General features: G+C 34.8%; 1 protein-coding gene across 3 annotated transcripts in view; it reads left to right on the top strand.

Annotated features, from left to right (window-relative positions):
- Window positions 1-16,903, top strand: part of VWA8 (von Willebrand factor A domain containing 8) — a 359,206-nt gene that overhangs the window by 203,466 nt on the left and 138,837 nt on the right. For all 3 annotated transcript variants that reach the window (XM_027116169.1, XM_027116168.1, XM_027116171.1), the window contains exons 22-26: window positions 676-751; window positions 2,802-2,937; window positions 5,268-5,387; window positions 8,372-8,577; window positions 9,878-10,029. In XM_027116169.1, coding sequence (XP_026971970.1) covers window positions 676-751; window positions 2,802-2,937; window positions 5,268-5,387; window positions 8,372-8,577; window positions 9,878-10,029 — 690 coding nt within the window. The remainder of the gene's footprint in view (window positions 1-675; window positions 752-2,801; window positions 2,938-5,267; window positions 5,388-8,371; window positions 8,578-9,877; window positions 10,030-16,903) is intronic.

The following is a 16,903-nucleotide window of genomic DNA, read 5'->3' as shown; positions in this document are numbered from 1 at the left end:
ATATTCATAGGTGATGTGAACTTCATATCTCATCATGTGTGGAGGTGCATAACATCAAGATAACTCACTATTAGTACTTTTGAAAATCCTGATCTAAAGGAGAGTCAGATAAATAGTAGTAGGTAGAATTAAGAAAGTAAAATGGATTGCCCTAATCCTAGAAGAAATGTTCAGAATCCCATGGTTCCTGGAGTGAGGTGAGACAGTCTTGCTTTTGCACCTAGTGATGGCAGATTGGGCCAGAAAGTGTAATTCACAGACCTGCTATAATTGGCCACGCCAGCATGCCAGTCATCACCAAACTCACCATCAAAATTATTTTTAACGAATCTAAATATTGTATATAAAATACAAATATAGTTTTTGAAATTTCTCCTTTTCACCTTAAGGAAGTTATTTTGAGGAGTGAAATGGTCACAAGGGAAATTACTGGAAGAAAAAAGAGAAGTAAAAAACCTGGATAATCTGTAAACTTGGATTAATTCCCAAACCGTTGTAATTTATATTGACATCAACAAAATACTATTGCTGACTGGAATTTCATTTGCTTTTTTATTCATCTTAGGGAAAGCTGGATGGGGGTGAAAAAAGAAATGCTCTTGTGTTATATTTTATTCGTGATCAAATGTCAGTTTATTTCCTTACTTACTATAAAATGTGTTGGTTTAACTTTAGGGACACCACGGTCCAGACCCTTACTCTTCAGCCTTCTGTTAAAGATGGACTTATTGTGTATGAAGACTCACCTTTGGTTAGTAATACAATTATATGAATATTCTCAAATGTATTTTTTTGAATGATAATTATATTTCAGCCTTCGAGGGTGAGAAATCTCCCATTGGTTCCAATATGTTTCAGCCTTAACTGGAAAACACTCATTCATATGTCATTAGGAGAATGGATATTTGAATGCAAATTACTGGGAAAATAACATGTTTTCTTATTCTGTTCTTCTCTCTCCAGAGTGAGAGATTTTGATATCCTCTAATGATTACTTTTCTATTCCAGAATTTTGAAAAAAGAAAGAAGTTTGCTGTTTTCAGATGTACAGACTTCGAAATTAGATAATGCTTCTAGAATGTTTTAAAAAATGATTTTAATTAATAAAATATTCACCCAATGTTTTAGGCAGCTGAGAAGATCATTCCTCAGCGTCTCACATAAGATGCAAAGAAATCTGGCCTGCCAGGCACACCTCTCTGTGTAGATAACTCCTCGGCAGCAATGGCACAAATAAGCCACCATGAGAACCTCTGTGGTCCAGACCCCAGCGATGGGAGTCTTTAGGACCTCCTGCCTGAATTCAATCAGATTGGACCTGCCTTTTCTGTGAACAAAGATGTGAAGGCTGGAGTTAGGAGTAGAAGCTACACGTCTTCTCTCTCTCTTTTTTTAAATTCAGCTTATTTTTACGCTAAAATTAAAAAGAAAAATCCTTATTCATTTTTTAGAATATGTAATAACATATTTGTGGTAGAGAGAATCATCTGTGTCTTGATCTATATTTCCTTAAAATTATTTGCCAAAATTATGTAATGATAAAAGTTTATGATATGGTCCATTTTATATTTCTTACTATGTAAAAAAATAATCTTTGGGTTTACATTGAAATTCATTGACTATCACCTCCTATGCTCTCTTTATTTATTTATTTATTTTTAATTTTTGGCCATGCCGCTCGGCTTGCAGGATCTCAGTTCCGTGACCAGGGATTTAACCCGGGCCATGGCAATGAAAGTACCAGGTCCTAATCACGAGGCCACCGGGAAACTCCCTCCTATCCACTCTCTAAAAATGTTTTTAAGGATTTTTCCGAACTTTTACCTTTCTTCTAATAATGTCACCACTTAGTCATCTAAGACCTGGAACTCTTTCTTATTTTTCCTTTCACTTCTTCCCATCTAGTCAGTAGCCAAGGCTATAGATGATCCCTCTGGAAAACTCTTCAGATCAATATGATGCTTTTTATTTCCATTTTTCTCCCATGCCTCCTTCCCTAAAATCAGGTCCTCACACCACTTTTTTACCAAATTGTTATGGTACTCCCCTTTTAGTCTATTCCGCATATTTCTACAGGATCAAATGTACTAACGTGTAGCTCCAAACTCCATTGTTATCATGTCTGAACTCATAAATCTTTAATTATATCCTATTATTTAGTGAGATAAAGCGCGTATTTTTTGGTCTGGCAGGCAACTTTTTAGTAGTAGAGGCCCAATCTACCCTTTCAGATCCTATTCTCTCTTTTCTTACATTTAACGTCTGCTTCAGCCAAGATAGGTATTCATATTCACTCTTCCCTCAGTGGGCTGCAGGATTTCTTGAGTTTGACCATTGATTTTCTTTGTCTTGACTACCCATCTCCTCACATACATACTGATCTCTTAAAATCATACACTCTTTTAGAGCCATCACAAGTGCAATGTTCTGATATCCAGTATTGATTGTGATGTCTCACTCCTCTTAACCCCCATGGCACTTTAATTTCCCTATTCGTTATACTTGTTTTAATACTCCCCTACCCTGGGGTGTGAAATGTTGTGAATTCCGCCAGCATAGGGATAATTATGAAGCTGAAGGAAAGTAAAGTGCTTACTGCAGACTTAGCCGTTTAGTAACTCTGAGAAGCTTTTGGTAGCGATCCATAAATTTTGTTTCCGGCTCTGCTACAGACAGTTTTGTGATAGTGTATTTATAACTTACATAAAACCACCTATTATAAATCCAAATCAATGAGTGATGACATTTTTAAAACGTTTGCTTTCATTTTTTTGTTTATGGTAAATGTTCTGTCTTCAAAGGTTAAAGCAGTAAAATTGGGTCATGTTCTGGTAGTAGATGAAGCAGACAAAGCCCCAACAAATGTCACCTGTATTTTAAAAACTCTAGTAGAAAATGGAGAAATGATTCTAGCAGATGGAAGGCGCATTGTTGCAAGTGAGTATAAAAAAGCAACTTTTCTTTCAGTCTATGCAGTTTTTACATCTCTGGTATCAAATCACACACTTGGCTGGCTGTTTATCTGCAAACAAGCACAAGTTAATATAAGTCAAGTTGTCTGTATTGACAGTTATTTGTAAAATTCAATATGTCTGAATCTAGCTTTGTCAGTTTCACTTTCGTATAGCCAGAGAGCATCTTTAAGCATTTCAGTCGTAGTTTTAGGACAAATCGGCTTCATAGTTTTTCTACTCTGAGAATACAAACATATAATCCTTTGTATACTCATCTCAATTATTTGTGTGCAATTTATTTTCTTTCATTGTTATCTGGAATTTTTAAAGCTCTATCACATTTCTGTTACCCATATTAAAATTAATGTTATTAGCTCAGTATAATTAGAAAAAAATTGCTGGGCATTTTATATCTATCGTATATATGTATGAATATATCGGTGTGTATACATATATTACACACACATACCAGCTTCAGGAAGAAGTTAGTTATTCTCTGTTTTGGAGTATCTTCCTCCTTTTATTTTATTTTTGTTGTTGTTGTTAGGGGAGATGTACATAGATAAATCTCATAAGTCTGTTTAAGCTACAAGGAAAAATTGTCTAATGCAATGTGAGAACATTTTCTGGTTTCTAATACAAAATTTTTGTGTCATGAAAAGACTTGAAGATCTATAACTAGCCATTAAAAGTATACAGTCAATAGTAAGGAACCAAACAAGTTGAGACTAATAACTGAAATCTTCAATATTCAAAGAGAGTATAAACAGAAGACTCCATAAAAGTGTACAAGTGCATCACCACAGAGACTTCTTCTTGGACACTGTCATTGCAAGACTGCTGTTTCTAAGCCTAGGAAACTCAGCACTAATAAAAGTATTCTAACATTTCAGTGTCACAATGAATTTATGGGAAAAAATGAGAATTTGACTTAAACAGCCTGATTACTATCTTTTAGAAAGATCATTCAGACTCTTAAGATTAGAATGCTTCCTGCCCTTTTTAAAGGCATTATGAGGACAGTGAAATGGAAAGCAAGAAAGAATTGCTGAAACAAACTTATAGTTAAACAGTGACTATCTCCTGGTAACCCTTTACATTTTTTTAATATATTTTTGAAGGATAGTCTAGAAGTAAAGGAGTCATCATAATTCTTAAATTCAGGTTTGATTGTAGATGACATTTTAAACACAAGAGCAACTGAAGCTCTTTTGAACATGGTTTCATAAAGCATCACTTCTACGGCTATGTTTCTCATTTTCTTTGCCTTTTAAAATGTTCATGTTCTATTGCTATTTTTATTTTAGTTAACTAATTAAGTAAATTTTGTGTGTGACCACATACCCTTGTATTTACCACTACTGAAATTAGTGGAGATCAAACGTTAAAACTAATGGTGGTATTAGCACGTGACTATATGGCACATTGAAAGGTTACTTTTTGGTATCATAAAAAAATACAAGTGTAAGTTCTTACAGACTCATCTCAGATAAAACTCCAGGTGTTTCACAACTATCATTTCTTAAAGATGGACAGCCTAAGGCTAAGATCTAAATAAACCCAGATGACAGGTATTTCTTCTTAAAATAACCATAATAAAGTTTTTACTATCTTAAATTATTGTTTGGTCTAGCAGTTCTATCTGAAATGTACATCAGCAAGTAGTATATAATATTCACTTCCTTTAATACCTTAAACGTTTGCACGAAGAAAGTTCCAGTCAACTTGAAATTATGTATTTTAAGAACTATGGTAGAATCCCTTGAATGGAAATTAATCACCTTTGCTCTAATGAATTGACTAGGTGGTCAAGACCTTTATTCTATGTGGTTAAGTTTCAGGGTGCGTAATCTAAACAGGAATTCCTCCTTAGCTACAGAATGAAGGCTTTATGCAAAGTGATGCAGCTGCTGATTGGATAACAACTAAAGGATGTTTGGATTATCCTTTGTGTATTCTTTGGATTATCTATTGTAATAGATTCTTTTTTTTAAAAGAATAATAGCATCTCAAGCCAAGTTTAAGTACCATAAGACAACATTTAGACAAGTTTGCTTTTTAGACATGCATTTAATTTACATAAAAATGCAAGTTCCCATATAGTTTAGTATACGCTTTATCAGTATTCTGTTGCTAAGCAAACTTTCTCAAAAATGTTTTTGTTTTCTGCAGCCAAATTGTTACAGCCAGATTTCTTAGAGTTGTTTTACCATTGAACAGTAAGACTACTTATGTGATTTTAAAGGCTGTAACTTGATACTCTTAAGAATTATTAAATATCTATAAAGAATAAATAGAAATTATGTTTTTCAGATTCTGCATTAGTCAATGGAAGAGAAAATGTTGTTGTGATCCATCCTGACTTTAGGATGATCGTTCTGGCCAACAGACCTGGATTTCCTTTCCTAGGCAATGATTTCTTCGGCACCTTAGGTAAAAAGAATATTGATAATAATAATAAAAACAATAGCAATAACAGTAAAAATATTGTCTTAGTAACAATACTGTAATGGCTATCACTGAATGCTATCATGTGCTGTCATCATCACAGCCACCTTGTGAGAGTATGTGTTATCCCCATTTTAGAGAAGGAGAGTATCATATTCAGAGAGATTTTTTTTTTTAACATCTTTATTGGGGTATAATTGCTTTACAATGGTGTGTTAGTTTCTGCTTTATAACAAAGTGAATCAGTTATACATATACATATGTTCCCATATGTCTTCCCTCTTGCGTCTCCCTCCCTCCCACCCTCCCTATTCCACCCCTCCAGGCTGTCACAAAGCACCGAGCCAGAACCAATATCCCTGTGCCATGCGGCTGCTTCCCACTAGCTATCTACCTTACTACGTTTGTTAGTGTGTATTTGTCCATGACAGAGAGATTCTTTTTTTAGGGTCACTCAGATAAGTATTAGAATGGCTTCATATCTATGTGTTTTCTTACACAACTAAACTATACTTTGTTATTTAGGGCCTCTTAGAGTAAAACACAAAATAAGGAACGGTTTTTAGTGTTTGGTTTTCATCATATCCCCCTATGAAAAGGTTTGAGGCCAGCTCTGGGGAGACTGATTCTCATTGATTGGAGAGGCCCTGGGATAAACTGAAGCATCAGGAGCCTTTAAGAATAGCTTCGTTTCTCTGTGGCAAGTAGGTAATTCTGGATACTGGGCATTCCATACTCAACCTGAAGCGAGCTCAGTCTCCTAGTAGGATTTTTCTTTTTTTAAACATCTTTGTTGCAGTATAATTGCTTTACAATGGTGTGTTAGTTTCTGCTGTATAACAAAGTGAATCATCTATACATATACATATATCCCCATATCTCCTCCCTCTTGCATCTCCCTCCCACCCTCCCTATCCCACCCCTCTAGGTGGACACAAAGCTACGAGCTGATCTCCCTGTGCTATGCGGCTGCTTCCCACTAGCTATCTGTTTTACATTTGGTAGTGTATGTATGTCCATGGCACTTTTTGATCTAGCAATTCCACATAAGGAATTTAACTAGGGATATTCCCCGTGCAATGGTTAAAGTACAAGGATAGGCAATATAGCATTGTTTATAGTAGCATAAAAAAGGAAAAAGAAGAAAACAACCCACATGTCTATCCAAATAGGACTGAATGAAGAAATTCTGTTATATCCACACAGTAGATTACTGTGCAGCTGTTACAAACAAATGGGATAACTTTGCTCATGCTGATACCAAACAAAATCCTGGAAATATATTAAGTGAAACAATAAGAACGGCGTGTGTAGTAGTCGACCATTTGAATTAATAGAGACTAACAGGCAAGGGGGATATGTTACGTGAATATGCTCGACACGCGTAGAACTTCTCCAGAGGCACACTCGTCTCTTACATCCTCTTACCTCGCTGACCTTGCTTCCTGCTCTGCTCTGTGCTGCTCTCCTCGGCACTCACCCTCTTCCAGCCGCCCTGCTCTCCTGCCTCTTGAACAGGCCAGCTGTGCTCGCCTTAGGGCCTTTCTGTTAGCTTTACCTGCCATGCTGTTCCCGCATATATCTGCATTTGCCCAATTGTCACCTTCTCAGTGAGGCCTACCCGACTGACTTCCCCCACCATCACCATTTCTGATGTCCTATAGTGTGCTTTTCCTTTTTCCCTTGAAACATACAGTTTCTAACATTTGTAATTATTGTTTATTGTCTCCCCATGCCAGAATATAGGCTGCATGAGGACAGGGGTTTTTGTGGTTTTGATCTCTGAGTTATATAAAGTACGTAGAGTATTACTTGGCACATAGAAGGCATTTAATACTTATTTGATGAATGAATGAATAAGGGTTCAAATATAGTTTTATATTAGTGTTACATTTGATTTTCAGCAAAAAAGACAAAAGCTGTTCTTCACATTTGTATTTGAATGGGTTTAGCTTATGAGATAGAAGCATGAAGTTGTCATGGTTGCATTTTATTCAGTTGCTTTCATGAATATATGATAACAATAAAATAATGATTTGAGTGGTTTCTAAGTCAAAGTAAGTTCTAAATATCCTTTCTTTCTAAAATGAACATACCGAATAATGCAAATCTATTTACTTTAACTTCCTTTGGCCCCTTGTCCTTTGGCGTATGAATCACAATTATGTGAACATTTATATGAGAAATTCATTTCTCTAGAGCATAGATTATATTTTCTAGTATGTTCTCAGTTTTCTAAATTATGGATGAAATATTTTGTGTTTCTACATTCCTTTTTCTTGATTTTAATTTAGACATTGTCTCTGCAGGTTTACTTTTCCAAAACCTACTTCTAAAGTATATTCTAGCAATCTGCACAAGATATAAATTGTTTAGAGAGTGATGATACTAATTCCCCCTTTTTTAGTATACATGAAGAGGCATGCATATATGTATATAATTTCTGAAGATATTCATCATGTGTTAAAGTTAAAAATGCAGTCTCAGAACCATATGAGGAGTATTTTCCAATTAATGGAAAAAGAATAAATTATCAAAACTATATATGTTTGTATGTATGCATTTTAAAAAATACTAATATGTATGGAAAAATGAAGACACTGAACTATTAACACTGGGTGCCTATGGGGGAAGGAGTGAGATTAGCAGAAACACGAGAGGACTTCTTTTTTGCTCTTTGTATTTGAATATCTCCCAGTGAAATTGTGTTCAAGTATTATACAATTTTTAACAAAAATAAATCTATGTAGAATAAACCACACATCAGTCAGTGTCATTTTCTTTTGCTTTAGTTATTTGCCTTTTTCTCTATACCTATTTTTGGACAGGCTTTCTGTGCAGTTTTACACACTTAAAAATAGAAGTGCTTTGGTGAGCAACCCATGGCTCTTTTAACGACCATTCTATATTTCCTATGGCATTATAATGGATTAGTTGCATGCTGAATGTGAATCTTTTTTCTCTCGTAGGTGATATTTTTAGCTGCCATGCAGTTGATAATCCCAAACCCCACTCGGAGCTCAAGATGCTCAGGCAGTATGGCCCCAATGTGCCCGAGCCCATCCTTCAGAAGCTCGTGGCTGCCTTTGGAGAGCTGAGGAGTTTAGCTGACCAGGGCATTATTAACTATCCTTATTCTACCAGAGAAGTTGTCAACATAGTCAAGCATTTACAGGTATGGCACACGCCTACGCTAAAAGTCTAAAAGAAGCCGTCAATCTTGTTTTTTTAGACTGCCTAATTTATACAAAGTCTTTCCATTTCTCTATATTCTGATTCAAGTGATATAATATGAAATGTCTATAATCTAAATGAACATTTTCTCTTTAACCTTTGAATTGACTTTGGCAAGGTTCTGTGCCACGGCCATTACCAAGGAGCTAGGAACTTTGGTGGAGGTTTTTTGCCGGGGTTGTGGCGGGGCGGGCGTGGGAAGACAGGGGAGTGAGACAGCAGGGAAACTTTACTACTGTTTGACTTTATACAACAAGCATATGGTATCTGAGTGAAAAATATTTTCATTTTGAAAAAAAAGACTTGGAGATAAAAAACAGACTGGGAACTAACAGTATTGATTACATACCTGTAAATACTGTGAGAAAATTTTATAAGATAGAGTAAGTGGGCAGGAGAATGGAATTCCTTATAGCCATTTGTGATGCATAGCCCACCTCGGTAAAGAAGACAAAAAGCCCATGTAGATTCTACTTTTATAGCAAATAATGGTTTCCAAGCTAACAGTCACAACCTAATGACTCTTGACCTCTGCTCCATCCCCATCTTCCAAGCAAAACATAGAAAGGAAAATAGAAAGCTTTGTTCTGCCTGTAAAACCATGATAAGTCCAGCTCAGACCCCAGCACCTAAAGAAAATCAAGACAGAGGCAATAAAGGACCCAGACGACCCCACCAGTGTGAAGTTAGCTGTTAGTAGTACTTGTTTTCTTCCCTCTGCTCTTCCCTATTTCTCTATTCTCTGTACTTTTCACATTCTTCTTCCCTTCTTTTCTTGTTTATCTTTTTTTTTCATTTAGTCATAGACTTGTAACTTCTCTAAATACTTCTGTATAGATATTCAACACTCTGCTTTATTTAAATAGCATTTTTAAGTTTGGTCAATCCAGTACTCATTTTAAAAGCAGGAGATTTCAGAAAGTGGTGGAAGTCACCAAACACCAGTATCTGAGTACCGATTTAACATTTGAGAGAAAGAACTGTTCCCCCTCAAATTCTGATATTTATTTAAAAAGAAAAATATTAAGTCATCAGAGCAAACCTTCAAAGAGAAAAATATTCCTCCTATCTATAAAATATTCCTCCTATCAGTATTTATTAGTTATCTGACAAGGCTAGTAAAGAAAGGTCTGGTAAAGTTCATTTGATCCTTATTGTTCTGTCAGTTTGGGAAATCTTTATAATACCGTGTATTTTATCACATGGTAATAAGGGAATTTTTTTTTTTTTTTTGAATACAGAAATTTCCCGCTGAAGGTCTCTCCAGTGTGGTTAGGAATGTGTTTGACTTTGATTCCTACAACAACGACATGCGGGAGATTTTGATTAACACTTTACACAAATACGGGATACCTATTGGAGCAAAACCTACTAGTGTGCAGCTGGCAAAGGAGTAAGGCAAACTCACTACTGATAAAGTACTCTTGAGTGTTACTGTTCTGGTTCTCAAATGCTGATTATTCTGAATCTACTATCATACGCTACTAAACTGAGTTGGTGTGGAAATTACTTTCCATGAGTAAGCGCTTCAGATATATGTTGCTATTTGCTGGCTGGATTCAGTTAAATAGCATTATTTATAGGTCTGTAAATTGAGAACTTCAGTTATTTCGAATGTCCCATGAGTAGATGTAATGTAATCAAATAAAGGGAAGTATTTGTTTCTTTACAGCCTCTGTCCTTTTGTTGAATTCCTATGACTCTCATTTTTTCCTAATCTAGTGCAAACTCATTGTACAAACATGAAAGCTACGTGAAGAGATAATATGTATTTAGTTAAGATGTTCTTATTTATGTCACCATATATTTTTCTGTTATGATAGTTTTCTAAATTTATAATCATATTAACTTGAAATTTGGGGGTTACTTATTTCAGCCTGACAGATGAGAGAGGCAGGGAAAACAAGTGAGTTTTGTTTCATGCGGGCTAGTTGCCTGCCTTTTATTTTGTAATAACAGGCTACATGCTTAACAAAGAATCTTGCAAATATGATGTTGTTGACCAGAAAGATAATTGACAGTATTTATTAGTAGGGAAATTAAGTCAGTGCAAATTCACTAGAAAACGGTTTTAAATATGCATAACTTATTGATAATGCATCTAATGCTGTTTTTGTCTATAAGAAAGTCAATTATCATAAATTCCCAAGGGACAAAAATTACCTTTAAGTTATTATATAACTGTCATCTCATATAGGAGGAACTCTCTACCTTTCTTAGGAAAAATTTGTTAAATATAAATTAATGATTAATCCAGATATATATGTATATGTGTGTATATATATACACACATATACATATATATTCTAAGTGTTTACATCATCATTATTTATTCTGTTAAGTTATTATAAAACTTGTTAGAATATATGCCAATAAAAATAGTTAAAGCTTTAACAATTTCTTCAAGGATGTCTTAAAGAGAAACAAATATTTCCCTTTAGTGGTAAAAGAGCAAGATGGAGTTATGTTAGAAATTATCAGTGAATTGGTTTATATTATTAATAAGTTAGTAAATTTTCTTTTAGAGAAGAGTGATTTGGTGTCAGTTGCTAATATATACACTTTTCTGTGAAATACTATTTTGCTGATTGATTACCAGTATTTATGGGCATTTTGAAACTAGTTTGGTAATTTAATGGGTATGGCTTATCTTCTATATTAGAGAGTTCAAGAAATGTCTTTGATATGCAAACTTCTATTAGTACTCATGTTTTTTACTTCCTTTTTATAAATTATATCTTTAGTTTCAATTGGAAATAAGATGATTTTTATTACCATGAACACATTTATATAGAGTTCTAACTTCATGGAAACCAGGCTTGTGATTTTAAAATAATTTTTTTGGTACTCTTGTACAACTTGAAATAAAAATTCAAATACATATCAGTTGGTAAGATCAATCAAAAGAAAATTGTTGGCAATTTAAGTTTTAAGGAAGACAGATAAAATGATTTAACTTATCCATTACTGTCTCCAGTTCTAAACTGAAAAATTCTTGCCATGGCTTGTTCATTGTTGCCATGGCAAGTTAATTCCAGCTCTAGTACTTACTTATGAGTGGAAGCAAAAGTACATTGAGCCTGGAAACAAGATGGTCATGCCTAAGACCAGGATGGAAAGAACTAGTTGTCCACCCACTGTGTATAGCTAAAAATAGACTTGTAGCCCATGTGGGGGATGTGTGAGTTTTCCTTCAGGGTGGAGATAGTACTGGACTACGATTTGCACATTCAAAGCGTTTTTTCCTCACCTGTAAATTGCAATGACTTGAGCAGCTCAAAAGTAGTGATGTTTTATTACCCTTTAGTGAAATCCACAGGTTCCATATGTTTTATGTCTATCGAATTATCAGCCTTGTACTTTGAGAGGGCAGCATGGTAAAGTGAACAAAGCAATGTCCTGGGAATTCAGCAGTTAGTCACATGTTCAACCTGTATGTCTGGGTCAGACATGAAGAAACAGATTTTACCCTGTTTGTAAAATTGAGAGCATTTTATTCTAGATAGCATAACCATATACCTTTTCACCTAATTAATACATTTTTTTAGAATGAAAGGGCACTATTAATAATAACTCTGTAAAAAGAGACGTACAATAAGACTGTCCTAGTGAGGCCAGAATATATTTTCATCTTTATAAGGTTAATAAGGTTCATTCCTATTCTGACATCCTTTGCATTTTAATATAATCTTAATTTTCTCTCATCTGCAAAAACAAAAACAAATTAAAAAAAAGTGGTACCAACACTTTCTGTTTCCCCCCTAGAGTAGCACAGTTAATAGTAATCACATAGACCTCTGAAGATTTAAAGTTGTCCTCATGCAGTCTTATGATTTGCTTTGACTTTTCCATACCTTTTGCTAAACCTTCTACTTCACTAGACCTTTTGCTAAATCAGTGCTTTGAGGGTGCTCCTGCCCATCTCTGGAGATCCTATGTTACTGAAGAAGATCCACATTGGATTTCTGTCCCCAAGGAAGAAGGACCAAATGTTTTCATTACTATTAATATCCTGTTGCCCTGAATGAAAAATTGTTGCTGTTAATTTTCTTGTTCTCTAATCCAATCTTTATTCGATAGGAGCAAAATTACATTGAATCCCGAATAAGATGGTCGCATTCACACACAAGAGAGGGATGGAGAAGTAATTGACCATCCACTGCATATACGTAAAAAGAGATGTAAGACAGATGTTGTAGAAGAGGGAAGTTTTCATGTGTCTTCTGCAGCACCTTCCTCCTCAGCTGAAATCAGAATATACTTTGGCTGTTTGGTGATGTCCCGTTAGTGCTCTTTAGTGAAATTCCTAAGAGAGATCCTGTCACTTTCCCTTTTATTCTCCTAAATAGTGCAGTGATGTTACCTATCCCATAGGTCTCTGTACATTTTTTTTAAAAGGCCTATTGTGATATTATGAGAGGAACAGGATTTATCTTATTTACTAAACCTTTGCTAAACCTGGTACTTATAGGCTGCATCATACTGGGCTGTTATCTTACCTTACTGGATTGAGCCATAATGCAACTCTTCTTTCTGATCTGTTGAATAAATAGATTCCACATCTTAGTATTGGGATCAGAATTGGCTCCCTAGACACCCACATTGCATTTGCCCTTTTCCACTAGTACTTCCTGAGGTTTTTCTGTTGTTTCCTTTTAAGTTTTGAATACACAGGAAAGGATATGCCAGAGAGATGGCAAACATAATGAAAATAAGGAGGCACACTGGGAGAAATTTAGGCAGAAATAGGAGGATTTGGCTTAAACTCTGAGCTCTTAAAAAAATAATCCGAGCTTTTGAGTTTCAAATGTCATTATTGGGGAAAAAGATACACACACACATACACATACATATATATATATATATATATATGTATAATTAAGTGCAAACATCCAACCAAAGGCATATAGATTATCTGCTATAGTAGATACAGATCTACATTTCAAAGCAACGTTTGCTTGTTTTACCCTCAAATGAGCTTTTATTTTTTTAAAGTTTCTTTTATTTGGGAATAAACATACTGCTGGCACATTAGCACTTCCAAATTTAAAAGTGTGTTTCAGAGTAATTTATGAACTCTAACATGCTAGGGAAACATTTGTTTTAAAGGAAGAAAAAGTCCTTTATTTTGTTACATCCATTTTTAAGAGACTTATACAATATTTTATCTTAATAAATGTAATATTATTATTGCATTTTATAGATAAGGAATTTGAGGAACAGAGAGGTTACATCACTTGCCTAAGGTTAGAAAGCTGATCGGGGCAGAGCTATAATATACATAATTTTAATTCCAATTCTAAGGACAAATATAAGCAGATCCATATGCAGATTGTAGGCAGTTTCTAAATCAGAGTTATTCTTTGGATACTGAAAATTACAAATAGTTTTGGTTTAAAAGGACCCTAGGATTTTAGATAATCAACTTGGAAGTCATCATTGACCAAGATGTCATACGTGTAATATACATATGCTTATCCTTCAGAGAGTTGTGATAGATTCACATTTGGGGGGTTTAGCCATATTTCACAATGACAAGTAAGTCGAAAAGCAGGTTAATATAGACTTGTGGCATAACAAAAATCATTCTAAAGACTCTTCATCCCCAAGTAAGCGTTCCTTTTTTTTTTTTTTAAATAATGGAGGTTCGTGAAGTAAAACACAAGGTAATTCATTTAGAAAAATAAAAACTCTAGAAAACTTTATTTGGCTACTATATATAAGAAGCATACTAGCCATCATTCATTCCTGATTTGGAACACAAGAGGAATTTATTGAACCTTCTCAAACGTTGTAGTCATATTTACATAAATCAAACATACAGAGAAATGATCTCTACCCTCTGAATTTTAGCTTCATGTATTTTTCTCTCCCTGTCTTCCCTAGGAGACACACATAATCTATAAAGTATTTAAATGATCATCCTTCTTGATCCATATTCTTTGTCCTCAACCCTATTGTTTTTTTTTAATGCTGCTTAGTTGATTCTTTTTTGTTTTTAATAAATGTATTTATTTATTTATTTTTGGCTGCGTTGGGTCTTTGTTGCTGCACGCAGGCTTTTTCTAGTTGCAGAGAGTGGGAGCTGCTCTTCACTGCAGTGCACAGGCTTGTCATTGCGGTGGCTTCTCTTGTTGCGGAGCACGGGCTGTAGGTGCGCGGGCTTCAGTAGTTGTGGCACATGGGCTCAGTGGTTGTGGCTCACGGGCTCTAGAGTGCAGGCAGTAGTTGTGGTGCAAGGGCTTAGTTGCTCCGCAGCATATGGGATCTTCCCGGACCAGGGCTCAAACCCATGTCCCCTACATTGGCAGGCGGATTCTTAACCACTGCGCTACCAGGGAAGCCCTGCTTAGTTTATTCTTAAGCCAGTTTCCTTTTTTTTTTTTTTCCCCAAAGTATTTATTGCCTGTTTGTCACTGGCAAAGTATCTACAGTCTACCAAACATTTATTTGTGTAAGACAAGTAGAATAAAAAATTTGAGGAACTTTAAAGGCTTTTATATGTAGGATTTCTCTATGATGCATATTTACTAAATGAAGAGTGATATCCCATTTATTTTTTAAATAAATGAGCAAAAAGAAAATTAAAACACTAATAATTCCACCATCCAGAGACAACCATTGTTTAATCCTTCTAGATCTTTCCCTAGGATTCTATGTGTTATTTCAACTGAGAAATATTCTTTCTAGTTTTTCTTTTCTGAGTTTTTCTTCTTAATAGGAGAGACATGTCCCTGAAAGGAGATCCTTTTATAAACACTTCATTCTCGCTCTTCTTTGTTGAAAAGAAATATATCTATAATGGTTTAGATTCGAGTATGTATGACATTCCTCCCATTACCCCACTTTTGTCTCCTTCCCTCTTGTTAGTTGAGTTTTTAGACTTAAGATATTTATTCTAACGTAATGAACATATCATAAAGCATCTAAGGTGCTTTATGCCAGGCATTTCTCTGGCATTTCAACACAAAGTAAGGAATAAACACATTAATATCAACACTTTGTGTCTTTATGCATATGTTTCAATGTCATTATCCTTTACAGACTCATAGAAATGCTGTTGCTAGACAGACTGTACATCTAAAAATGACTGTTATATGTGACTGCTCTTTTAAAGTGTCCCATAGCTGGTGAGAAGCCCTATGGAGTCTTGTAATTACTCCTCCAGTGTCCTCTTGATGTCTGTATTCTCTCTCTGCTTTCAAATGCTTTATTAAAATTTTATTAACTTCATTTTTCAAGCAAAATAAGGTAACTTTATGTGGTCTAAGACCATATTAGTCAATATTTTTATTAAATTTCTCTAATAGGTTCGCATTTTAAATAATTTTAAAACACAGTGGTAGCTGTTAATAGTAGTTGCCTTTGGGAGAGGCTCTGGAAAGGGGAAAGGGGGCCTCACTTTCTATTCTAACATGTGTATTATTTTCTATATTTTATTTTTTAAATGTCCATAGACTATCTGGGCCCTGGAATTTTTCATTCTGTTTTCTTATTTAAATAAAATTAAAATGTTAAAGTAAAGGTCTATTCTGAAATTGCTATTTCGTGGGACCTTTGCCTCCAGGACAGCAAAGCTTACACCGCTCTGCAATGCCTACTCTAAGGGTGTAACATTGGCACCCTTACCAATGACAAATGAGAAATCAAGTTAACCGGACATTACTATGGCAGTTCAACACAATATAAGTAAGTTTTATGCATTGGTAGACATCAACATAAACGTATCAAGGGAGAGAAGACAACACATTTTTAAGGCAGCAAAAATTAAAATATTGATATTTATCAAATGCTTACTAAGGGCTCTAAGCACTTCACAAATACTAACTCAATCTATACAACAATTCTGTTTTTTCTATTGGGCAAGTAATTCCTTCCTATTTTATTATCTAGTAGGTGTAAGAGTGTGTGTGTGTATGTGTTACAGATGAAGAAACTGAGGCTCAAGAGACTCTAAGTAACTTAACAAATTATACAACTAATAAATGGCAGGATGGGAGATTCAAACACAGATCTGTCTGTTCCAGAGCCTTTTGTTCACTCACCATGCAGTCTCCACATTCTTGCATGAGAAAGCAATGTAATCAACACTGGACTGCAAGATTTTAAACATAATGTTTCTAAAGAAACTTCAGAGTTGTTTTCCAAATTTCATTTCCTACCCTTTTGGGACATGTATCATGCAAAATATACATTTAACTTTTATGTGGTGACTAGGCCCATCGTTTTTTTTTTTTTTTTTTTTTTTTTTTTTTTTTTTTTTTTTT

Source organism: Aethalodelphis obliquidens, unplaced genomic scaffold (assembly GCF_003676395.1).
Source record: "Aethalodelphis obliquidens isolate GAN/ISIS:26980383/991018 unplaced genomic scaffold, ASM367639v1 scaffold16, whole genome shotgun sequence".
Classification (NCBI taxonomy): domain Eukaryota; kingdom Metazoa; phylum Chordata; class Mammalia; order Artiodactyla; family Delphinidae; genus Aethalodelphis; species Aethalodelphis obliquidens.
This window is presented reverse-complemented; position numbering and strand designations above follow the sequence as displayed.